Source organism: Balaenoptera borealis (assembly GCF_965194805.1).
Source record: "Balaenoptera borealis genome assembly, chromosome: 14".
Taxonomy (NCBI): Eukaryota; Metazoa; Chordata; class Mammalia; order Artiodactyla; family Balaenopteridae; genus Balaenoptera; species Balaenoptera borealis.
In genome coordinates this window covers 49,090,897-49,116,498 of record NC_138875.1, presented here as the reverse complement: position 1 = coordinate 49,116,498, position 25,602 = coordinate 49,090,897, and the positions used below count along the sequence as shown (strand labels likewise).

At 37.1% G+C, this 25,602-nt stretch overlaps 1 protein-coding gene across 4 annotated transcripts in view; it reads left to right on the top strand.

Annotated features, from left to right (window-relative positions):
• The window catches only part of TAF4B (TATA-box binding protein associated factor 4b), a 115,587-nt gene that overhangs the window by 57,609 nt on the left and 32,376 nt on the right, over positions 1 to 25,602 (top strand). For 3 of the 4 annotated variants that reach the window (XM_082355487.1, XM_082355488.1, XM_082355486.1), the window contains 3 exons: positions 1,257 to 1,387; positions 6,608 to 6,733; positions 12,238 to 12,294. In XM_082355487.1, the coding sequence (XP_082211613.1) occupies positions 1,257 to 1,387; positions 6,608 to 6,733; positions 12,238 to 12,294 (314 nt within the window). Of the gene's footprint in view, positions 1 to 1,256; positions 1,388 to 6,607; positions 6,734 to 12,237; positions 12,295 to 14,032; positions 24,653 to 25,602 lie in introns of those variants that run through there. The other variant, XM_082355489.1, reaches the window with a different exon arrangement.

The window sequence follows — 25,602 nt, the reverse complement described above, 5'->3', positions numbered from 1 at the left end:
TTATTCCTTCTATAGAAGGCTCCCACTATTTGTTTATGCTGATGTTTTAGTAAAGCAGATTTGACTTTTCAGTGTTTTTCCCCTCCTTGAATCATAACTTGGTGATTAATTCATTTTTGCTACAAAGTAATGAACTGCTTTGTTTTGAAGGTTTGTTATAGGAGAAGCTGAATCATTTTATATCGTTTTCCTGTGTGATTTACTATAGCCCACATTTTGAATGAAGTTTAACATTTGTTATAGAATAATGTCAAAGAATGTGTTTAAGAATTGTTAGCTTTTAATTAAAGCTTGTTTTTTGCAATACTCATTCACACTTTGAGTATATGAGTATGTTTCAGATAGAGTGCAAAATCAAACAATAATATATTTTAAATTTCTATAAATACATATGTTAAAAACAAACACAATAGCACTATTTAAAAGCTCATTTAAATGAGATTACCTAATTACCTTTATCTTTAGAGTTAGGTCTCTGATGATACAGGTTGTTTCACTGAGCTGGAGAATTACTATTTAAAAACTGATAAGGTTGACTTATAAATGAGCTTCTGCTTTGGGGTATGTGGTCCAAATTGTTTTCCTGAAACTTTCTTTCTAGTTAGCAGAAGGAAGAATAGAAGTTTGGTTTATTTATGGAAGGAGATATAGTGAAAGAGAAATTTTTCAAATTGATGGGTAAAATGATGAGGCTTTGAAACCATTTCAACTTGTAAATTAATTACCAGGTCAACTTATGGAACATGAGTTAGTGCAAAATAAGCATGATTGGTAATGGACAAAAGGAGTATAGGTGTGTCATGCAGACAAGTTATTAACAGAGGCTCACAATCTGAATTAACTGAAATAAATGTCATAAATTGTTAACAGTGTCAAACGGCAAAATGTAATTTTCTATTTTTTTAATGACTAAAATTAACAGAATACAGCACTGATTTCTGCAGTTACCATTTTCCTCCCTGAACACTAGACTTGATTTGTGTTCTTATTAACTTTGTCCTATAAATGACCTTGCAAGGAGAATGAGTCTAGAGGCTAAGTGAAACAATGTCTATATTTTCTGAGGCTTCAGGCTAGGTTTTATTAATGTAATGTCTAAGATCTTTGAAGTTGTGACTTTACCAGGAAAATCATAATCTCCAAACCTTTATTCATAATGGGTATGACTTCCAGGGGGAACAGAATACCTGCTGTGCTAATTATTTCAATTATCAGCCACTACTAAAACACGTAATGGATTTTCTCTGCTTCCACAGGTAAAAAGCATGACATTACAGAACTTAACTCTGATGCTGTGAACTTGATCTCCCATGCAACACAGGAACGATTACGAGGCCTTCTAGAAAAACTGACTACAATCGCTCAGCATCGAATGACAACTTACAAGGTAAAGGAAATCCTTAAAGAAGAACAAACTCTTCTGTCTCTTTTTTATTGTGTTAAAGGTAGTTTTTTGATATGGATTCATATTCTAAGTATATTTTTTCAAGGAAATGGTCGAGACATATTTCATATTGGTAGAAAATAAAAGTCTCATTCCTAATTTGCCTTATTTAGATACGCTTACATGACAAATAAAATAGGGTTTCAAATGGTATCCAAAGCTTCTGTGTCACTGTACATTGAAATTTGCATCTGTTCTGACTGAGGCTTCTCCTCCTAAAGCTCTTGAGTGGGAGGGAGGATATGTTAGAAGGGATAACATATTGGATAGCTGTGTTCTCTTCAGTGATCTGTTCTCTGCTAGCACTCCTGTTCCTTTTAATAAGTTAAATGATTGCATTGAGTGCTAATATTGGTGCCACTCATTATTGATATTGACCACTTTTATAAAAAAATTAAATGCAAGAATAGCCTATCTTATCCCTAGTAGTGTGAACCAAATCACTTGCCATCATCAAGATGAAAGCATTAGATTTATTTGCATTATGGTTTTGATGGAGAACAAATTTATTGGGTAATGAGGGTTGAAAAAGATAACCTTTTCCCCCTATATCAAGAAATGTTCATAGGTAGATTTTGTACAATGTGGTATATGGGTAACCTTATAAGGTTTTGAGTTTGCAAGAATGGTCATTGTCATGATGTCCTACACATAGGTTAAAAGCAATCTAGGGAAGATCAGCCACTCTACCACCGGTAAATTTCCTAGAGGAAATCATTCTGTTTTCTCTCCTTTCTGCTTCATTTAGAACTTTGGAAGAACTATTTATAGTTGCTGAGGTCCTCACTTGTCTAAATCTTTGTGAGAATTTGCTGGACTGACTTAAAAATATATGATCATCAGAAAAAGCTGTGAAAAAACCCCTAATATCAGTATTTATTTTTGTGTGCTTCTGGAATTTGTCCATTTCTTCTAGGTTATTTAATTTGTTGGCATACAGTTGTTCATAGTATTCTCTAATGATCCTTTTTATTTCTGTAAGGTCAGTGGTAATGATCCTACTTTCATTTCTCATTTTGTTTCCTGAAGCTGTAAGGTTGGTTACTGATTTAAGATCTACCCTTTTAATGTAGGCATTTATTTATTGCTATAAAACTCTCTCTGAGCACTGCTTTTGCTGCATTCTATAAGTTTTGGTACATTGTGTTTTTGTTTTCATTCATCTTCTTAGGTATTTTCTAATTTCCCTTGAGATCTCTTTATTTCATTGGTTATTTGAGAGTATATTGTTTAATTTCCACATATTCATGAAATTTCCAGTTTTCCTTCTGTTGTTGATTTCTAGCTTCATTCCATTGTTGTCAGAGAATATTCTTAGCACAATTCAATCATTTTAAATTTATTGAGGCTTGTTTTGTGGCCTAACATATGGTCTGTCTTGGAGAATGTTCCATGTGCACTTGAGAAGAATGTGTATTCTGCTGTTGTTGGGGAGGAATGTTCATATATGTCTCTTAGATCTAGTTGGTTTATAGTGTTAGGTCCTCTATTTCCATATTGATATTCTGTATAGGTATTCAATCCACTATTGAAAGTAGGGTATTGAAGACTTCAACTACTATTGTAAAACTATTTCTCTTTAGTTCTGTCAGTGTTTGCTTCATATATTTGGGGGCTCTGTTGTCTAGTGTGTATATCTTCTTGTTAGATCTTCTTGGTGAATTCACTCTTTTGTCAGTATATAATGTCCTGTCTCTTTTAACAGTTTTTGACACAAAGTCTGTCTTGCCTGATATTAGTATAACCACCCCTGCTTTCTTTTGGTTATTATTTGCATGGAATATTTTTTTCCCATCCTTTGACTTGCAACCTATTTGTGCTTTTATCTAAAGCCAATATCTTGTAGACAGCATATAGTTGGATTTTTGCTTTTTATCCATTCTGTCAGTCTCTACCTTTTGATTGAGGAGTTTAATCCATTCACATTTAAAGTAATTACTGATTAAGGAAGAACTTACTTCTGCTATTTCTGGTTTTGTGTGTGTCTTACAGCTTTTTTGGCACTCCTTTACTACTGCCTTCTTTTTTGTTTGATTTTTTTTGTTGTTGTATACTGTTTTGATTCCCTTTGTGCGCGCGCGCGCGTGTGTGTGTGTGTGTGTGTGTGTATTTTTTAGATATTTTCTTAGTGGTTACCTTGGGGATTACAATTAGCATCCTAAATTTGCAGTAACCTAATTTAAATTGATAACAATTTACCTTCACTTTTGGGATGTGGGGGGATTAGTCTTCCTTTTTGTCTTTTTACTGTAACTTTTTAAAGAGCCTTATAATTTTTCACATCTGGATTCTCCCCTTTTCCTGCCTCAAACACCCTGTTGTTTCAGATATACATGAGTGCACTTTCATTTACAGTAAGCAGTTTGTATACAAAATGTAGCATGTACCTTTAGTATAGAATAGAATTTTTCCAAGTAATGTTTACTATCCAGAATGCCATCCAAAGCTCTATTATGTATAGCCTTCAGATGGAGTAGTTCTTCTAGTGTATATCAATAACACATATTTCAAGGATTTAGTTGCCCCAGGCAAAATGGATAGTATCTACCCCACTTAGAAACTCAATAACTTAGCTTAAAGCTAACACCTTCTTAACCTTCTGTCTTGACACTGCCTATCCTGATTGATTTTCCCCTGTCCACCTTTCCCCACACTTATTCCTTAATACAGCTAATGCCACTGTGTGAATTTGCACATATAGAAAAGCAGCTACATGATCATCCTTCTTTAAACAGAAATAATAATCATTTAATTATATTTGGATCTAGTTCAAAATTATATACTTATTTTGTAGACTTTGATTTTAATAATCTTTGTGTCACAGATTGAGCCCTGTCCTTATATTTCAGTTCATCCCTGATAGGATTTATTTTTATCTGTACAGTATGGGAAATTTTACTCCATGAATTTCACAAAAGTGAGCTACTTTTATTTTTTTTTTAATTATTTATTTATTTATGGCTGTGTTGGGTCTTCGTTTCTGTGTGAGGGTTTTTTTTTTTTTCTCTAGTTGCGGCAAGTGGGGGCCACTCTTCATCGCGGTGCGCGGGCCTCTCACTATCGCAGCCTCTCTTGTTGCGGAGCACAGGCTCCAGACGTGCAGGCTCAGTAATTGTGGCTCACGGGCCTAGTTGCTCCGCGGCATGTGGGATCCTCCCAGACCAGGGCCTGAACCTGCGTCCCCCTCACCGTCAGGCAGACCCTCAACCACTGCACCACCAGGGAAGCCCCAAGCTACTTTTATTAAAAGCAAAATCCCACCATCTCTTTCCATTTGAAATCCATCTACTTTTGATAATCTTTCACCTGGTTAGACGTAATTCTCTAATTAATCATAGTCCATAAACTGAGATTTAAGTAAAGAAGTAGAAAGTGACACACGTGATACAAAGCTTTTGATCTTGCTGCCAGGTTTTTTCCCACTGAAGATATGTTAGAGTCTTCTACGTGCCAGTGGCTGTGGAGAAACTTCATGTTTTCCAGTTGAAAGGGGCTGTAGTACTTTCTTTAGATGGGATTCACTTGATGATGTTATTGTTTGGTCTGAGTCCTTATATTTTCACTGCTAAACCACCTGACTCTGTGGTGCAAAAAGACTTCAGTTAGACCAGCTGGGTAGACAGGAAGCATCATGATAAGATTGGGGTTACTGTTGTTTAAATAAAATTGGAGACTCAGTAGAAGTAGGGAAGACACTCAGTTGTTCAGGATGTGTAAGAGTAAAGGAAGGATGCATTAAGCAAGAGGCAGTTGTACTGAGTTGGAAGAGAGAGAAGGAATCTTAGCATGGAAATGAGATTGGGTTCAAATTTAGAAAGTCTGTGCCCCTTTTTAATTTAGCATTTGCTGTCCTTTTAAATTAAATCCTGTCAGTAAATTATCTCCAGGGTATATGAACACAAAAATGGTAAAAATGAAGTATTTAAGAAACCACTGGTTATTGTTTATGCCTATATGGTTGGCTTATAATGTATTCCATATTCTATCTTGTATTATTTAACTTTAAAAACATTTGAGAATTCTTTTTGTATTAAACACAAAGTAAAATAAGTAGCACTAATACATCCTTGTTCATTATTCTATGTAATACTCTTTTGATCTAGTTAAATACCAACAATAAAAATTTAATTTAAAAAGAATCTTGGGCATATGAAATCTCTCAGTCCCAGTTAATTGAATCAACCATAAGCATGGGATAAAACAAAGATGGGAATGGTGCTGTACCCAGATTTCCAAGCCACGCACTGACCGTTGGACTAAATGTTTAAAAACATTCAGTTTTCCTATTTTATAGTCTCCCTCCTACAGCTTGGATGTCTGAATTACTGAAATGAGTAGATGTTAGGAAGTCACCCCACCCCCAACAAGCATACATGTATTAAAGGAGGAGAGATAGGTGGTCATATCAGATAAAATTATGAAATATTTAGACTGTAAAGCACTGTTTTACACTGTAGAATATCAGAATAAATGAAACAGTATAAATTTTATCATTTTATGGAACATTGAAGACGAATAATTATACTTCTCTGTTATGACTCTCATTTATACATTGTATACTTAATTTCTTTGACTATAGTTTCTGCTCAAGTCCATAGCTTAAGGAAATCCTTACAACAGGGTTTAGGATTTTAATGTTTGCCATTTTGTCTTATGTTGTATTTTCATAGAAGTTGCCTTCACTTGGCATGGTTAGACCAATTCAACAATAGAAACAAGGGTGATAACTTTCATCTTAGGTATATTTTTCAGTGAGATGATTGTTTCTTATTTTTGTCTTTCACAGGCCTACGATTTAATTAATCATTAAGGTCTGCTGATCTGGACGATAGTTTAAATAAAAAGATTTAGATTATAGGTAAATGGTGCACTCTCTTGCTTTCTACTTCCAGTTATTAGGATCTGCTTGGCTTAATTCCTTTTTCCTCCCCTTGGATGAAGCTTACTAGGAAAGCTCTTTGAAACTTCAATGCTTAATCACCTCTCAAATTTTAAGGATGATTAAAGTTCTTATTTTGTTGTTGTTTGCTTAACAGAAATAAACATATTACCTCCTGTAAATTTAGTTCCCTATGTTTGTGTTACTGTCTTTAGCTGATTTATAACAAGACCTAATGTAGAATGTGTTGCCTAGGATCATCATAAGACCTTTTTTTTCCCCAGGCAAGTGAAAATTACATCCTGTCTAATGACACCAGATCACAGCTCAAATTTCTTGAAAAGCTAGATCAACTGGAGAAGCAGAGAAAGGATGTAGAAGAAAGAGAAATGTTACTTAAAGCAGCCAAGGTAAGGTCCTGTGTGATTTATGAGTGAACATGGCCTGGCAAGGAGGTCAGAATTGGCTTTATCATTTGTTGACTATCTTGGTTTTGTTAGGCCTTTAGATTTCTCTGAAGGATTTCTTAAAATGAAATTATTAATAAATTCTCTCACAGCCACAGGATGGTGTGGTACAGTGGCTTTCAGTTAATTTAGTTTAATGAGACATAATCTTTTGTCTCCTCATTCTCAATTCCTGTGTGCCTAGCATCATACCATTCCCCCCTCCCCAAGTAAAAATGTTTTAAAATTTTTCAAGGTCTTTTTAGGGATATGATTTAATATGTGCCAAGTTGAAGTTGAGAGAGGAAAATTTGGAAAGTGGACATGAATGTTATAGGTAAAAATTAGGAGTAATTAGGATTATATGAAACAAAATAGAAGATGAGCAGGAATGGGTTAGAGAGATACTAAAAGAGAGAACAGGTAAGGCTATTATTGATTTTCTTTCTTCCTCCTTTAAGCATTTTCCTGGACCATTAGTGCCAGATGGAGTGAGAGCTAGTTCCATCATAGTTTGCATTTTGTTGCTGCACATTTCTTTGTAGGCCTTGGGGAGCAGTCTTAAGGGTTGGATACTAGTGTTATTTTTTGTTTTAAATGCTTTAGTTTTGATTTCCAATGTTATTGGAATCCTCCCCTTTTAGAATATTTGTTCCTAGTCACATACTAATCACTTTTTAAAAAATTCATTTATTTTGAAATGATTTCATACTTACAGAAAAGTTGCCAGAACTATACATCTCCTTTTCAGTTGGGGTTCCCCATTTTTAACATTTTACCGCATTTCCTCCATCTGCATCATTTCTGTACACAGGTGCACACTCCCGTTATCATTATTCTCTTTCTTTTGTTCTTTTTTTCTTTGAATTCAGAGGTTTCTCGTACATTCACAAAGTTGTGGAACTGTTGTCTCTAATTAATCTTTCTCTGAGCCTTTTGAAAGCAAGCTTCAGACATGATGTCTCATCACTCCTAAACATTCTAGCATGTATTTGCGAAAGCAAGGCCATTCTTCTGTATAACCTTCCAAGTCAGGACGTGAATAACATGACACTACCGTCTAATCCACAGACCCCATTCAGATTTAACCAGCTGTCTCAACCCTCTTTTTCCTTCATGGTCCATTTTCCCATTCAGGAATATATGTCTATTCAGTTGTCATCAGATTCCTTCAGTCAGATTTTCTCACTCTTTTTCTTTCATGTCTTTGACAGGTTTCAAGAGTACAAGAGTACAAGCCTTACCTTCTGTAGGGTGACTCTCAACCTGGGTTCATCTTATGTTTCCTTACAACTTGACTTGGGTCATGCATTCTTGGTGGGAATGCATAGAAATGATGCTTCATTCTTCTCAGCGGATTCTATCAAAAGGCAACCTTGATCAGTTCTCTCCATTTTAAAGTTGCCCTTTCCCCCTTTGTAATCAATTAGTTTTTTGTAGGACGGTATTATAGCATTATACTAATATCCCGTACCTCATCAAACTCCACAGAGCAACTTTAGTATCCATAGATGATACCTGTGAATCAGATACCTCTGTGATGGCTGCCAAATGGTGATTCTTTATTCTCGTCATCTCTTCTACGTTTATTAGTACTCTACTGTGTGGAAGAGCTTTCCTCTCTCTCATTCATTCATTCATACATTCATGCATTCATTTATATCAACATGTGCTTGTGGATTTCTGTTTGATGCAACAGGTTGTAACCCATTACTATCATTATTTATTTTGTTGCTCAAATTGCTCCTGAGTGGGAGACCCTTCCAGCTGGCACTTCTGTCCTTTAATCATGTTTCCATCATTCACTGAGCATGTCCTTACTTTCAGGCACAAGATACTCCAGGCCCAGCTTTTACTCATCCTTTCCCAGCCCTGGAATCAGTCAGTTCTCCAAGGAACCGTATACTTTTTAGCTGAGGATGATATCCAGAAATCAAGATTAGAGCCTACAGTGTGCTCATTGCTAAGAGGGTATCATTACATAGATACCCTGTAGACCCTGTCAAATGGACAGATCTAGGAAACATGTATGGTATGTGATATGTACACATATCTATATAAACACACAAACGTAGATCTATAACTATTTTCCTGTGTGTGTACGTTATAAAACTATAAATTTATATGAATATCTCCGACTCTTGATATCTTAGGGTTCTTCCTAGCCTTAACCTTTCCATGTTTATAAGTACTTACTCTGAAGTCAGAAACTTGGCTCTCATTATCCTCGATATATTTACTTATGTTCTCAATTTACTTATTTGATCAATGTAACTAATCTCCCAAGCAGCCATGCTGACTGACTCTTCTGTCTGCTACCACTGTTACCCCTGCCCTCATTTCATCGCCCATGTAATTGGCCGCCATGCCCACTGGCCCATGCCTTGGTGGGTCTTCCCCAGCCCTTCCTCACCCTGCATTCTTGACCTCTGGTCTATGCCTTCATGTGCCAAGGTGCACCACAACCTTGTCACTGGGCAGCTTCTCACTGTCCCACAGTCTCAGCCCCCATTCTGACCCCTCTTGCACTGGGAAAGGCTGCTGGGACAGGAGGATGCTCTTTCTCGAGCCCTTGAGTATTATACGCAAGCACACAGCCAGTGTAACAAGGTGGTTTATTGGTATTTTATTCCCAATTACTATGCTGTAAACAAGGTTATAAACCTTTAAATACTTGTTTAGTTATTATCGGGTGTAGTATATTATACTTGCTCTCACTTTCTTGTAGTTTTACCTTCTACTCTTACAGATTTTCTAACTCAGTAAATGACATCATTATTCACCCAGATGTTCAAGCCAAAAAAACCTAGGAGTCATCTTTAACTCCTTTTCCTCTTTTCTCTCCCTACGTCCAGTTCACTTTCCTATTCAGTTCCCAAAATGTATCCACCACCTTCTCTTCATCACTGTTGTCATCACTCTGGTCTGAGTCATCTTTCCCTTGGACCTTTATAATGTCTTCTAACTAATGTCCTTTTCCTTCTACAATCCATTTTTCATACTGTTGTCAGGATAATGTTTTCATAACAAATCATGTGTGTCTCTGTTGCTTAAAATCCTTCAGTGACTTCCTCTTGCCTTAAAATAAAATCCAAACTTACTACTAAATTTTAAAAGGCACCCACCTCTCTCTCTGAACTTGCCTCATGTCCTTCCCTTCTTCACTCATTCTGCTCCAGTCACAGTGACCTTTCTTTGTGCTCCAAGTTTGTATCCTAGACTACTAATGAAGCATCTAAAACTGGACACTGAGTTCCCTTTCCCCAAATCTGCTCTGGTCTTTACCTTCTCGGGAAGTTGGAATTTTCTATCCTTCCAGTTACTTAGGCCATAATCCTAGGCATCATTCTTGATTCCTCTCTTTACTTCACACCCTATATCCAATTCATCGATAAATCTGGTTGACTCTACCCCCAACATGTATTTCGATCTAGTTATTTATCATCATATTCTGTGGTGCTGGTTCAAGTTGCCCTCATCTTTTTCTCAGTCTTGCTTTTACAGCGGTTGTTTTAGAGCAGCTTCCTAACGGCTCTGTGTGCCTGTGTCTCCAGTCTTGCACCCGCACAGTGCATCCTCTGTACGGCAGCCAGAGTGACCTTCCGAAAGTGTCCTGCCAGTGCCCTCTCACACCTGTGCTCCAAACCCTCCACTGGCTTTTTCTTACAACTAGAATCAAACCCCAACTCCTTATCATGACCTACAAGGCGGCACATTGTCTCCAGCCTTACCTCTCAACTTTTCTTTATGCTCCAACCACACCAGCCTTCTTTCTTTCCTCGAGTATGCCAACCATATTCCCATTTTTTGGCTTCTGCAGTGACTGTACCTTCTGCTTAAGAGTGTTCTTCCCCCAGATCGTTATGTGGCTGCCTCCTTCTTGTCATTCAGATCTCTGCTCAGTTGTCACTCCTCAGAGATGCCTTCCATCCCGTTCTAGCTATAGAAGTACACCCCCCTTTCTATCACATTATCCTATTTGATTTTCTTTATAGTACTTATCACTATCAGTCATGGTTTTTTATTTTTCCCCATCATAAATGTTTTACATTTCACAATTGTGTTTAATTTCTATAAAATTGTTTTATTTTTCTCTTAAAATGTAAGTTACTCGAAGGCAGAGACTTTGTCTTGTTACCTCATTTCTGTATCTCCAAGGCCTAGAACCATGGCACACAGTAGAATATATACTATGGATAGTCAATAAATATTGGTTGACTGACAAAGGCTTGATACCCAAATGTGCCCATTTTATACTGTGGGAAAAATTATGTACACACACATGTACATACACACATATTTTTATGTGAATACACATATACTCATGCTCATTCTCTCCTAACATAAGTAGAATAACAAGGGAGTTTTCTTAGTTTGGGCTAGAGTGAAGTTGTTTTATTAGATTGGAGACAAAATTAAGAAAAAATGTATTAGCTTTGGGTAGAATCTTATGTAGGTATTTAATTAAGGTGTTTAAAATTAGAAGGCACTCAAATCTAAACAGTTTCTTCCTTGTGTTTTCCTTTAACAGAAGTACTGATAAATCAGTAAAAACATTATCAGTTAAACTAAGTAAATAGGAAAATACTTTTTGCTTTCGTTTTGTTAGCTATCTTTAGTTAGCTGCTATTGAATGTTATGGAATATTCAGATTTATAAGGAGTTAGGTAACTTTATTAGAATAAGAAGAAGAATACACCTATCCGCAGCATATTTTTCAGTGGACAAATGTCTGTAGTGTCAGAAATATAGTTCTTTCCTTACCTTTGGTTCCATCATGGCATTACATGTAGAAGGTAGCTCTTTTCTTATAGCAGTCCTGTAAGATTATTCATTTTTTGAATGTTAAACTGAATCAGTATGGAAAGTGACATTCAGTAAACATTTATTGAACATTTTCTTGGGCACAGCATTCTGTTAAGTGCTATAGAGGACCCAAAGATGATAAGATACTCTAATGAAAACATTGGGATGTATTTCTTAATTTTTAAAAATTACACTTTTGAAGAGAGAGAAATTTGGTTCAAAGTTCGTCACGTTCTTGTTTTTAATAGTCCTTGAAATACCATGTTTTTTACCAAAATGGCTTCACCTAAGGATTAGCCCATGTTGATTGTTTTCATTCATTTGAGCCAACGGTTATCCTTTTCTTTTCCTTCATCTCTACCATCCATTTTTCAGTTTTTAGTGTTCCAGCAAGAGCAACGTCATGCCTCAACTGGACCTGACTGACATTGTTAGCATCATTTTCTCTATAAGCTTCCTCCGGGCTAGAACTGCAGCAGCCAGCCCAGATGATGAGAGGGAGGGGGAGGTGGGAGGGAGAGCACGAGACTGGATTGAGGCATTTTCCCCTGGAGCTAAGGTTTTCAATCACAAGAGAAAATTGTCATTTATTAAATATTTAACGGCAACTATGGTGTTTAGATGCTAGTAATTTCTATTAAAATTTTCTTTTCCTTTGATAGAGTCGTTCCAATAAAGAAGATCCAGAACAGCTGAGATTAAAGCAGAAAGCCAAAGAGGTAGGACTTTCAAGTTACCATGCTTGTCTTTGTGTTTGAGGGAAGGTTGGCAGCTCTCTCCTGGCAATTAGGTCAGGGTTTATTTTGCTGTTGCATACCATTTGCCGAAGCCTTGGGGAAGGACAGGAACTGCTGCAGGCAAGGGCAGTACTTCAAATGAGGTCAATGAGTTATGTGCTCTCCTTTTAAAATTTATTTTCAAGGCTTAGGCCTGTCTAGAAATGGCTCTTTGTAAACTACAGCAGCACACTTGGAGGAATATAATGTGGGATTAAAAAAAAAGAAAGAAAGAAAAGAAACTTCTGAGATTTAGCATCTGGGACCGTACAATAGGCTACATTTTTCCAGGGTAATTGTTCGTTTTGTAAATCTGATACTGCTTATAATTCTTTGGCTGGGAGGTGGTACTGGGATTTAGTTTTAAATGGAAAACGCCTCTGGCTTTTAATTTTCTGGGCCCAGCAGTTTTCTGTTCTGGAATGGAGCCCTTGTTTCACACAGTTCATGTTTAGCTGCGGGGGTTTTAGTTTATAGCTTAGACTGGTTAAGCTTTTACTCCCAGAGGCCTCTGCATAGCAACTGTAGAAATCAACAAATAAGTTCATTTATGTCTGCAGCCTCCTCTCAGTAGCTGACTTTTTACATTTCCCAATATCCATTTCCTGACTTTTCTAGCCCCAGAGAAAAAAGCTCCACTAATTGGAGCTTATTTTAATTGAGCCTTAATATTGGATCTCACTGGAGTTGCCCCCAGAGCTGCTGAGAACAGAAGGAAATGAAAGTACCTAAGGTTGAAGACGTGGTGTATGTATGGGTGTGTGTGTGAAATTTTTCACTTGACCTACAGATTCTTTTCCCTGCTGAATAAATCATCAAGCCTGTTCACATTTCTGATTAAGGATCTGACAGCAGACGATAATAAAGACAATTGAGGTGTGAGACGTGTGATATGGAGCTGAAGAAATTGGTTTCTATAGTTACTTGACTGATTTCATGCAATTTTTAAGGATCTTTGTGCTAAATAAGAGTGATTTCCTGAGCAACCTTTTTCCTTAACTGCGCCTCTTGAACTATGAAATTTGTTGTTGCTTAACATTGCTGCACTCGGCTCCTAGGTGCCAGCAGCAGCAGGTTATTTATGAATGTTTTAAAGGCCCTTATTGTTTGGATTAATGTAGGAGCTGAGGCAAAGCAAATGGAAATCTAGTAAGATTCTTACAATCAATGTGGTGTGTTTTCACTAAAATAGAAAAGAAAGAAAACATGAACTCTGTCTGGATGGAGGGGTTTCTGGATTGAGGTGAAGAGAATTGGGAAAGGAGAATATTAAAAAGGATTTGAAACCGAATCATTTTATTTCAACAACAAAAAATTTCTGTTACTCATTTCTTTCCAGAAAATTTATCTAAAAATATTATCTAAAAAAGTTAACATGAGAACTGGACCTATAATCTTACAGCAAGCCTGGCTTGATGATAGATTGATTGCTTTGAATCATGAGTGTCCCTCTTTGTTTTCATTTAAGACTGATAGATGCTTATCTTACTTCTAATCCCACCCACTTTTTGGAAAATAAATATCAGAAAACTTACCGTTTTATCCTTAAATGTCTTATCCTGTCTGTTCTTTCATATACCTTCACAAACATCTGGATCATAGATTAATTTTTCCTTCAGGTTTGTATGGAATGCTTTTGTTTGTTTGTTTTTCTTTTAATTGTGTTTTTTATTCCCTGAAGGATGAATAGGTGGACAGGATTTTTTGAAGAAAATTGTAAGAGCAAATGTGAAAAGAAGAAACAAAACCTCTCAATGAGAGCAGGTGTGCTGTAGCAAACCTGTTTTTTTTTTTGCCCACTGTTTTTGCACCTCCATTTATTTATTTTTCCTAGCAAGATTAAAAAGACTGTATATTTTCCTTCCAAAATATTTCAAAAGTTTTCTGGTTGCTTCCTATTCTAAATCATCTTTGATTTAAAAAAGAATCAAATACATTGGCCCAGTTCCAAGAACAGAGCCACTCTGTATTAGTTGCAAATATTGGATGAAAGTAAAATATTGTCATTTTTGTCATCCCCTTGCCCCCTAGAGTTCTTAATAACTTTAATATTCTAAGGGGCTCTAATTTAGAATCAAACACACCATATTTTGTTCAGTTGCAAAATCATTGACCCTATCTTTATATAGAGTTGAATTGTTGTCTTATATGGTAATTCGTAAGGTTATCATTTGGGATATACTAATTGTTATCACACTGCTATAAACTATAAAGCTTTGGTTTGTGATTTTTTTGGTATTTGGCTGTTTAGGAAGTTTTCTTTGTCCGATTGTGAAAATTAGTACAGATTCCTTACAGTTGCTCAATATAAAACTGCTTTGCTTTCCTTTTTCCGGTAACTACCTACCTACTAAGCTGGGCATAGGAAACAGATTAATGACAGTATCTTACAAATGTAGAACTCCAAAGAACTGTTTAGAGAAGTTGTAGGCTTTATTGATCCTGAGGAATGTTTCAGCAGTGATGTTTGTCATATAAATATTAAATCACAACTTGAATCCCCTTCATACGTAGTCTTATAATCCATGGTTGCTTTCAACTGTTAAGGACTAGAGTTTTGATCTTGGTCATTTCTCCCATGGGTTTTCTTCTCTCTAATACAGTTTTAGAGTCTATGCATTTCTTCTTTGCATTCTGGTGTAAAGACAAACTGTTAAATTGGGCAGGTTTTTGTAAAGATGTCTAATTTCTTTTCATCCTTCCTATTGACTTCTTCCAATTTTGTCATTCTCATTTGGCACTTAAAAAAGTAGGCTGCCTTTGGGTTTGCCTCCAGCCTAGTCTGAATCCATTGAAGCAGCTCCTGCTACATACTATTCCTATTGATCTGACAGGTTATCCATCTATTTGAAAACTTTGTTGTCTGGCTAAAATGTCTGTGGATATCAAACATTTTAGTTCCAACTTTGGGGCCATCTTTCTCCTGTTTTCTATCTTTGCCTTTAAAAAAAGTCATAAGTGTTCTCGTTCTCTGTATTGTAAGTTTATATTTTAAATATGGACACTTTTAAATTGTGATGGCTTTTTTCCCCTAGATACTTTTACTGAAATGTAAGTACTGACATTCTTCCATTTCACCATCAATGTGTGAAAGGTTTTAAATAGATTACTAATTGCCAATTCTGACTTCAAACAAGCAGGCACGTTTTTGTTTAATGCATTTGCAGACTTGTCTGAAATGTGTGCTGTGTGTCCTAGATTACCATCTAGCCTTCAATGTTTTCCTTTCTTACCACATCATCCAGAGTTCTTCAGAGCAAACCATCTGACCTTGGAGTTCAAACATCCTGATTCCTTAAACATTTGTTATATATATTGTGACCCTTATTTCCTTTGAATATCTTCTTTCTCCTTTGGGAAATGTGAGTTTAGTACATCTGTGCAGAGTGAGACAAAGAATTCATTTACTTTCTTTTTAACAATTCCTAGCATCCCCACTTTCATTTGTTATCAGACATTAGAAGAAAGAAAAAGGAATGCATGACATGTACCTGCTGGCACATTAGTTTCACAGTGCATCCTGTAGAAACTGGGCAAAAATAAGTATTAAATAATTAAAATGCATAACAGATTAGAAAAGTTGTACCCTGAAGGACTTTGGATTTTTGTTTATAGAAAATATAGGACATAAAAACTATAAGTAATACAATTCTCCATGAAGCATTATTGTACAATAAATAAAATACTGACTCATAAGGCTCATTACTGATTAGAAGATATATTATTTAGGTACAAGAAGGGCAAGGGATTTTTTTAAATGAAATTTTAAAAGATATGGAGTCAGTGAAATATGATAGTTAAGGCTAAGTATTAAATTTATAGCAACTTGTATTTAAACTTTATGCTAGTTCTGCATGAGCCAAAACTCATGGAACACTGAACAGGGAAAAATGAATTTGTCATTAAAAGTGCAATCAAATTAATATAGTATGGAGAAGATGTTCTTAAAATGACAAGTTATGAAGAGCTTGTATACAAAGCAGAGAAACAGAAATGCAATGTTTTCAAAGCATTGATAGTTTAAGACAGTAGTTCTCAAACTTTGGTATGCATAAGAATTATCTGGAGGGCTTGTTAAAACACAGATTGCTGGGTACCACCCCAGGAGTCTATGACACAGTAGGCCTGGGTGAAGCCTGAGAATTTGCATTTCCAACAAATTTTTGGTGATTTTTCTATTGCTGTCACTGTTCTGGAGATCACACTTAGAATCTAGGAGGGGAAAGAAGGGGGCCTTTAAAATCTATCACTTTTGTTTTCCCATTGACTAAATGGTCATACATAGAAAGTTAAATAAAATACTGTGATTTGGGAATCTGAGAATTGGCATCTTCAACTGGCATAGTTCAGTTACCATCCAATTACCATTCACTAGGTTCTCTCTTTGGAAGCAGGAAAGCTACACTAGGTTTTTTAATGGAAATTTTCTCAAGAGACCTTTATTGGTTGTATCTCTTGATTGGTGAACCTTACATAGAAAATATAACATTTTATTTAGAGCTTCTTCAGAAGGTTGTACTCATTCTTTAATTTTGATGTATAGGATCTGTGTGTCCTGAGATATGTATTATCCTTTTGATAGAAAAAGTGTGTATTATAGAGGAAATAGCATTGAAGTAGAAGTCAGGAGTCCTGGATGCTAGATTCAGCCTGCCATTATCTAGATTTCACTTTGGGAAAGTTACTTGACCTCTTTGAACTTACCCATTTCCTTGTATTTAAAATGAATGTAACAATACATGTTCTGCTTGTATTACAGAGCTGTCATAATTTAGGGAAAGGTGAGATATTAGAGGGAAAACCAGTAGCTTAAAACCATTAGCTAAGATACATTTAAGAAAGATGCCATCAAACTCTTAAATATAATAATCTTGAGATTGCCCATGGGTATGTCAGTTTCCAAAAACTAATATGTCAGTTTTTAGTTTTTTTGGGTGTTTTTTTCCTTCCAGAGGAATGAAAAGAAGTTTGGGAATAAAAAAAAGGATATAAGAGTAAGAACTGGAAAAAAAATTATATAATCTAATATGAATACAGCACATTATATTTCTTTTTAACGATACATAAATCAAGTATTATGTTTGCATGTAAGGGGAAAAGTGTTCAATTGAGATTATGTGGAATATACTATTCTCCTGAAAGGTAGAGATGGATTAGAAGGGCTGACCAGCAGGTGTACATTTCAAATTCCAAGTATCTCAGGTGGCAACAAAGATTTACTGTATAACACAGGGAACAATGTTCAATATCTTGTAATAACCTATGATGGAACATAATCTGAAAATATATATATATATATATATATATATATATAAACCACTTTGCTGTACACCTGAAACTAACACAATATTTTATTTATTTATTTCTTAAACATCTTTATTGGAGTATAATTGCTTTACAATGGTGTGTTAGTTTCTGCTGTATAACAAAGTGAATCAGCTATATGTATACATATATCCCCGTATCTCCCTCCCACCCTCCCTATCCCACCCCTCTAGGTGGTCACAAAGCACCGAGCTGATCTCCCTGTGCTATGCGGCTACTTCCCACTACCTATCTGTTTTACATTTAGTAGCGTGTATATGTCCATTCCACTCTCTCACTTCGTCCCAGCTTACCCTTCCCCCTCCCCGTGTCCTCAAGTCCATTTTCTATGTCTGCGTCTTTATTCCTGTCCTTCCCCTAGGTTCGTCAGAACCTTTTTTTTTTTTTTAGATTCCATATATATGTGTTAGCATACGGTATTTGTTTTTCTCTTTCTGACTTACTTCACTCTGTATGACAGTCTCTAGGTCCATTCACCTCACTACAAATAACTCAGTTTCATTTCTTTTTACGGCTGAGTAATATTCCATTGTATATATGTGCCACATCTTCTTTGTCCATTCATCTGTCGATGGACACTTAGGTTGCTTCCATGTCCTGGCTATTATAAATAGAGCTGCAATGAACATTGTAACACAGTATTTTAAATCAACTATACTTCAATTAAAAAAAATTATCAGTGGAGGAAAAAAACTTCAAGCCGAGGATCTCAGGTTTTCTGGACAGTGTCCTGATATTATTAGCCTTAATGGTTGGGAGAAAAATTAATCAGACCCTGTGACTGTTTGATTTGGTAGAATGCCTGCTTAATAATTGTCTTTAAGGGGTTAAAAAGGATTCTGTGTTTGAATTGTGGTATCCTTGAATTTATGTGAGGTGGGGAGATGATTTTTTTTGGAACTTGTTCTAAAATTTTTTTCCTTTGGTTTAAGATTATGTTAACCGTAATTATGAAATCTAAGCAGGACATTCTTTTTTTTTAAAATTAATTTATTTATTTTTGGCTCTGTTGGGTCTTCGTTGCTGCGTGCAGGCTTTCTCTAGTTGCAGCGAGTGGGGGCTACTCTTTGTTGTGGTGCACATGCTTCTCATTGTGGTGGCTTCCCTTGTTGTGGAGCACGGGCTCTAGGCACACGGGCTTCAGTAGTTGTGGCACGAGGACTCAGTAGTTGTGGCTCGTGGGCTCTAGAGCACAGGCTCATTAACTTACCTCTCAATTCCTTCCTTTGCTTTATACCTTATCACTTTCTGAAAGTATGTAGCAAAATCGGACTGAAGGTGACACTACTTCATATTTTTGGATCATTTGTTATGAAGGACAGCTCTGCTGTCATCTTTTGTACTCTCTGTGCCTGCATTTTCCCCCAATATCTTGCCTTCCTTGAGCATGAAACAGAAACTCATTTTTGGATTTCCCATTATGTCAGTGTCATAATTATCTAGATAATTTAGCCCTTTCTGTTAAATATGTCCCTATATTTGTTGAGGGAGTTGGCTGTAGGACACTAGCTTATTCATTCTTCATGTAACTCCTCTGATTCTGCCTAATAACCTTTTGCTTTCTGTTTTCATTTTTTCTATATCTTTTTTTTTTTTTTTAAATTATGTCCTTAGCATCAAGAAGTACCTCTACCGAGTTTTACCTCTGAGAGCTTGTGTGATTTTTTAAGGTAATCTGTTAATGTGGTTTGGCTCTTGATTAAAGTCAGTACTACCATAGTTATACTTTTAAGGAACAGAGACAAGTACTAAACACCAGAGATAAAATAATTTTCAACCACGATTGCTCTGTTGCTCTCTAGGGCACTGACTTGAATTTTAGGGGACCTCTACTTGATATCAGAGAGACTATGATTAGGGAGATGAAGACTTCTGCCTTTTTCTTTAGCCTTTAAGGAAGGAATGAGGGTGCCCTTAAAAGAAAACCTGCCAAGCCTGTTAGGTCTTTTTGGACCAAGTTGAGAGAGTTTGCTGGTATAGGTGAGCAAGCAGGCTTAAGTTTTATGAAGTAAATGCTAGTAGGAATATAATATAACAGAAGCCTGCTGTCAGAATTCTGATTAAACTAGCTTTTAATGGTTTCAGTTAAGATGGAGTAAAAACATTCCATACTGTTGCTGCCACTGAACACAGCTATAAAACCTGGACAGAATGCATGGAGCAGCTATTCGAAGGCTTTGAAAAGTAAATAGTAGGCAAATTGGGGAAGAAGATGAGAATTCAAACTGACTTCTGAACCAGCAGTGAGGTTGCCATCTCACTTTTTACTCCACTCCCCACCCCCATTTTTTCTTGCTGCTTGACCTTAGGCATGGAGGCAGTCATAGAACTATGTGGCAAAGAGGAGTAACTAAAGCCCCAGCTTTCTGGCCAGAGGGCCAAAAAGAGGAGCCCCAGGAAACCAGAAATTACTGGGAAGATGGTTGAAAGGGAGGAGCTCAGGAAAGCAACCCCATATTACTATGTTTGATTCTTATTACCACTCTTGAGCTACAGATTTGTTATATGTGACTCTGATCTAATCAGCATACCAATGAACACTACAGACCAATATGCTTCATGAACATAGATGTAAACATCTTCACCAAAATATTAGCAAATCAAATCCAGTGATATATAAAAATAATAATATATCTTGAACAAGTAGAGTTTACCCCAGGGATGCAAAGCTGGTTCAATATTCAAAAATTAGTCAGTAAAATCTAACATATTAATAGTCTAAGAAAGAAAAACCATGTGACTATATCAATTGATGTAGAAATACATTTGGCAGATTTCAACATCCATTAATAATAAAACTCTCAGCAATCTTGGAATAGAAGGGACTTTCTCAGTCTGATAAAGGACAGCTGTTAAAACCCTACCACTAAAAATCATTCTTAATGGTGAAAAGTCTGAATGCTTTCTTCCAAAGATTAGGAAAAAGGCAAGGATGTCTGCTTTCTTCACTACTATTCAACATTATATTGTTGGTACAATAAGGCAAGAAAAAGAAAAGGCATATAGCTTGTAGAGAAAAATTAGTTCTTTCATTCTCTTAACTGTGTCCTTTACAGAGCAAAAGTTTAATTTTTATGAAGTCAAATTTGTCAATTTAAAAAAAAGAGACCTGCCTTTGGCTGTCATGTCTAAGAATTCTTTTCTGGGTCCCAAGTCACAAAGATTTTTCCTTAAGCTTTTTGCTAGAAGTTTATAGTTGACATTTTGAGTTAATTTTTTTATAAGGTTTGAGGTTCAAGATTCATTTTTTTGCATGTGAATGTTCAATTGCCCCATTTGTTGAAATAACTGTGCTTTCTCAATTGAATTGTTTTCCACCCTGGTCAAAAATAAATTGGCCATATTTACGTGGATCTATTTCTCGATTCTCTATTCTGTTTCATTAACCTATGTGTCGATTCCTTTGTCAATAACACATAATTTTGATTACTGTAGCCTTATATAAGTAATTCTTAAAATTGCATGGTGTAATTCTTTCCATTTTGTTCCCTTTTTCTCCCCAAAATTGATTTAGCTTTTCTAGTTTCTTCGGTTTCCATATAAGTTTTACAATCAACTTATCCATATCCACAAAAAATTTTTATTGGAATCGTGTTAAATCTGTAGATCAATTTGGAGAGATTTGAAATCTTTACTATGTTGAATCTTACAGTCCATGAATGCAGCATGTCTCTCCAATTATCTGTATTTTCCTTTATTTCTTTCATCTGCGTCTTGTGGTTTACAGCATACAAATACCTGTACATGTTAGATTGATAACTAAGTATTTCATTTTGGGGAAAGCTATTATAAGTGGGATTTTTAAAAATTTAAGTTTCAGACTTTACCTTAATGATATTTAGAAATACGATTATTCTGTGTATTGACCTTGAGTCTTGTTGCCTTACTAAACTCATTCATTAGTCCTAGGAGGTTTTTTGGTTTTGTTTTTTTGTATCTACCTTGAGGTTTTCTGTGTAGATAAGCATGTCACTTGCAATCCCGTTTTCCACCAGCAAACCTCTAATTAAATGGCTGTTTTTACTGAACTGAGCTTGCATGTCGTTTTCACCCACTGTGTATGCCAAGTCCACGTTAATGCCCAGAACATCCTCCTGTTCCAGTTAAAAGTGTGTAGTTTTTCAGAGACCTTCAAGATGGCAGAAGAGTAAGACATGGAGGTCACCTTCCTCCCCACAAATACATCAGAAATACATCTACATGTGGAACAACTCCTACAGAACACCTACTGAATGCTGGCAGAAGACCTCAGACTTCCCAAAAGGCAAGAAACTCCCCATGTACCTGCGTAGGGCAAAAGAAAAAAGAAACAACAGAGGCGAAAGAATAGGGACAGGACCTGCACCTCTGGGAGGGAGCTGTGAAGGAGGACAAGCTTCCACACACTAGCAAGCACCTTCACTGGTGGAGACGGAGGGTGGACGGGGGGGAAGCTTCGGAGCTGTGGAGGAGAGCACAGCAACAGGGGTGCGGAGGGCAAAGCGGAGAGATTCCCTCACAGAGGATCAGTGCCGACCAGCACTCACCAGCCCGAGAGGCTTGTCTGCTCACCCGCTGGGGCGGGCGGGGGCTGGGAGCTGAGGCTCTGGCTTCGGAGTTCGGATCCCAGGGAGAGGACTGGGGTTGGCTGCGTGAAGGAAGCCTGAAGGGGGCTAGTGAGCCAGAGCTAGCCAGGAGGGAGTCCGGGAAAAAGTCTGGAGCTGCCGAAAAGGCAAGAGACTTTTTCTTGCCTCTTTGTTTCCTGGTGCGCGAGGAGAGGAGATTCAGGGCACCGCCTAAACAAGCTCCAGAGACGGGTGCAAGCCATGGCTATCAGCGCAGACACCAGAGATGGGCATGAAAGGCTAAGGCTGCTGCTGCAGCCACCAGGAAGCCTGTGTGCAAGCACAGGTCACTATCCACACCTCCCCTCCCGGGAGCCTGTGCAACCCGCCACTGCCAGGGTCCCGTGATCCAGAGACAGCTTCTCCGGGAGAACACACGGTGTGCCTCAGGCTGTTGCAACGTCCAGGCTCGCCCCGCATTCCGTACCCGTCTCTCCCCCCGGCCTGAGTGAGCCAGAGCCCCCTAATCAGCCACTCCTTGAACCCCGTCCTGTCTGAACGGAAACAGACGCCTTCAGGCAACCTGCACGCAGAGGCGGGGCCAAATCCAAAGCTGAACCCCAGGAGCTGTGCGAACAAAGAAGAGAAAGGGAAATCTCTCCCAGCAGCCTCAGGAGCAGGGGATTAAATCTCCACAATCAACTTGATGTACCCTGCATCTGTGGGATACCTGAATAGACAACGAATCATCCCAAAATTGAGGCGGTGGACTTTGGGAGCAACTAAATATATATATTTTTCCTTTTTCTCTTTTTGTGAGTGTGTATGTGTATGCTTCTTTGTATGATTTTGTCTGTATAGCTTTGCTTTTACCATTTGTCCTAGGGTTCTGCCTGTCCATTTTTTCTTTTCTTTCCTTTTTTTAAATTACTTTTTAATAATGTTTTATTTTAACAACTTTATTTTATTTTATTTTTTCTTTCTTTCTTTCTTTTTTTCTCCCTTTTCTTCTGAGCCGTGTGGCTGACAGAGTCTTCATGCTCCAGCCGGGTGTCAGGCTTGTGCATCTGAGGTGGGAGAGCCAAGTTCAGGACATTGGTCCACCAGAGACCTCCCAGCTCCACATAATATCAAATGGTGAAAGCTCTCCAAGAGATCTCCATCTCAATGCTAAGACCCAGCTCCACTCACTGACCAGAAAGCTACAGTGCTGGACACCCTATGCCAAACAACTAGCAAGACAGGAACTCAACCCCACCCATTAGCAGAGAGGCTGCCTAAAATCATAATAAGGTCACAGACAGCCCAAAACACACCACCGGACGCAGACCTGCCCACCAGAAAGACAAGATCCAGCCTCATCCTCCAGAACACAGGCATCAGTCCCCTCCACCAGGGAGCCTACACAACCCACTGAACCAACCTTACCACTGGGGGCAGACACCAAAAACAACAGGAACTACGAACCTGCAGCCTGCGAAAAGGAGACCCCAACACAGTAAGTTAAGCAAAATGAGAAGACAGAGAAACACACAACAGATGAAGGAGCAAGGTAAAAACCCACCAGACCAAACAAATGACGAGGAAATAGGTAGTCTACCTGAAAAAGAATTCAGAGTAATGATAGTAAAGATGATCCAAAATCTTGGAAATAGAATGGAGAAAATACAAGAAACGTTTAGTAAGGACCTAAAGGAACTAAAGAGCAAACAAACAATGATGAACAACACAATAAATGAAATTAAAAATTCTCTAGAAGGAATCAATAGCAGAATAACTGAGGCAGAAGAACGGATAAGTGACCTGGAAGATAAAATAGTGGAAAAAATTACTGCAGAGCAGAATAAAGAAAAAAGAATGAAAAGAATTGAGGACAGTCTCAGAAACCTCTGGAACAACATTAAATGCACCAACATTCAAATTATTCGGGTCCCAGAAGAAGAAGAGAAAAAGAAAGGGACTAAGAAAATATTTGAGGAGATTATAGTTCAAAACTTAGCTAATATGGGAAAGGAAATAGTCAATCAAGTCCAGAAAGCACAGGGAGTCCCATACAGGATAAATCCAAGGAGAAACACGCCAAGACACATATTAATGAAACTATCAAAAATTAAATACAAAGAAAAAATATTAAAAGCAGCAAGGGAAAAACAACAAACAATATACAAGGGAATTCCTGTAAGGTTAACAGCTGATCTTTCAGCAGAAACTCTGCAAGCCAGAAGGGAGTGGCAGGGCATATTTAAAGTGATGAAAGGGAAAAACCTACAACCAATATTACTCTACCCAGCAAGGATCTCATTCAGACTTGACGGAGAAATAAAAACCTTTACAGACAAGCAAAAGCTAAGAGAATTCAGCACCATCAAGCCAGCTTGACAACAAATGCTAAAGGAACTTCTCTAGGCAGGAAACACAAGAGAAGGAAAAGACCTACAATAACAAACGCAAAACAAGTAAGAAAATTGTAATAGGAACATACATATCGATAATTACCTTAAATGTAAATGGATTAAATGCTCCAACCAAAAGACATAGACTGGCTGAATGGATACAAAAACAAGACCCATATGTATATATGCTGTCTACAAGAGACCCACTTCAGACCTAGGGACACATACAGACTGAAAGTGGGGGGATGTAAAAAAGACACTCCATGCAAATGGAAATCAAAAGAAAGCTGGAGTAGAAATCTTATATCAGACAAAATGGACTTTAAAATAAAGACTATTACAAGAGACAAAGAAGGACACTACATAATGATCAAGGGATCCATCCAAGAAGAAGATATAACAGTTGTAGATATTTATGCACCCAACAAAGGAGCACCTCACTACATAAGACAAATGCTAACAGCCATGAAAGGGGAAATCGACAGTAACACAGTCATAGTAGGGGACCTTAACACCCCACTTTCACCAATGAACAGATCATCTAAAATGAAAATAAATAAGGAAACACAAGATTTAAATGATACATTAAACAAGATGGACTTAATTGATATTTATAGGACATTCCATCCAAAAACAACAGAATACACTTTCTTCTCAAGTGCTCATGGAACATTCTCCAGGATAGATCATATCTCGTGTTACAAATCAAGCCTTGGTAAATTTAAGAAAATTGAAAGCATATCAAATATCTTTTCCGACCACAACACTATGAGACTAGATATCAATTACAGGAAAAAATCTGTAAACAATACAAACACATGGAGGCTAAACAATACACTACTTAATAACTAAGAGATCACTGGAGAAATCAAAGAGGAAATCAAAAAATACCTAGAAACAAATGCCAATGAATACACGATGACCCAAAACCTATAGGATACAGCAAAAGTAGTTCTAAGAGGGAAGTTTATAACAATACAATCCTACCT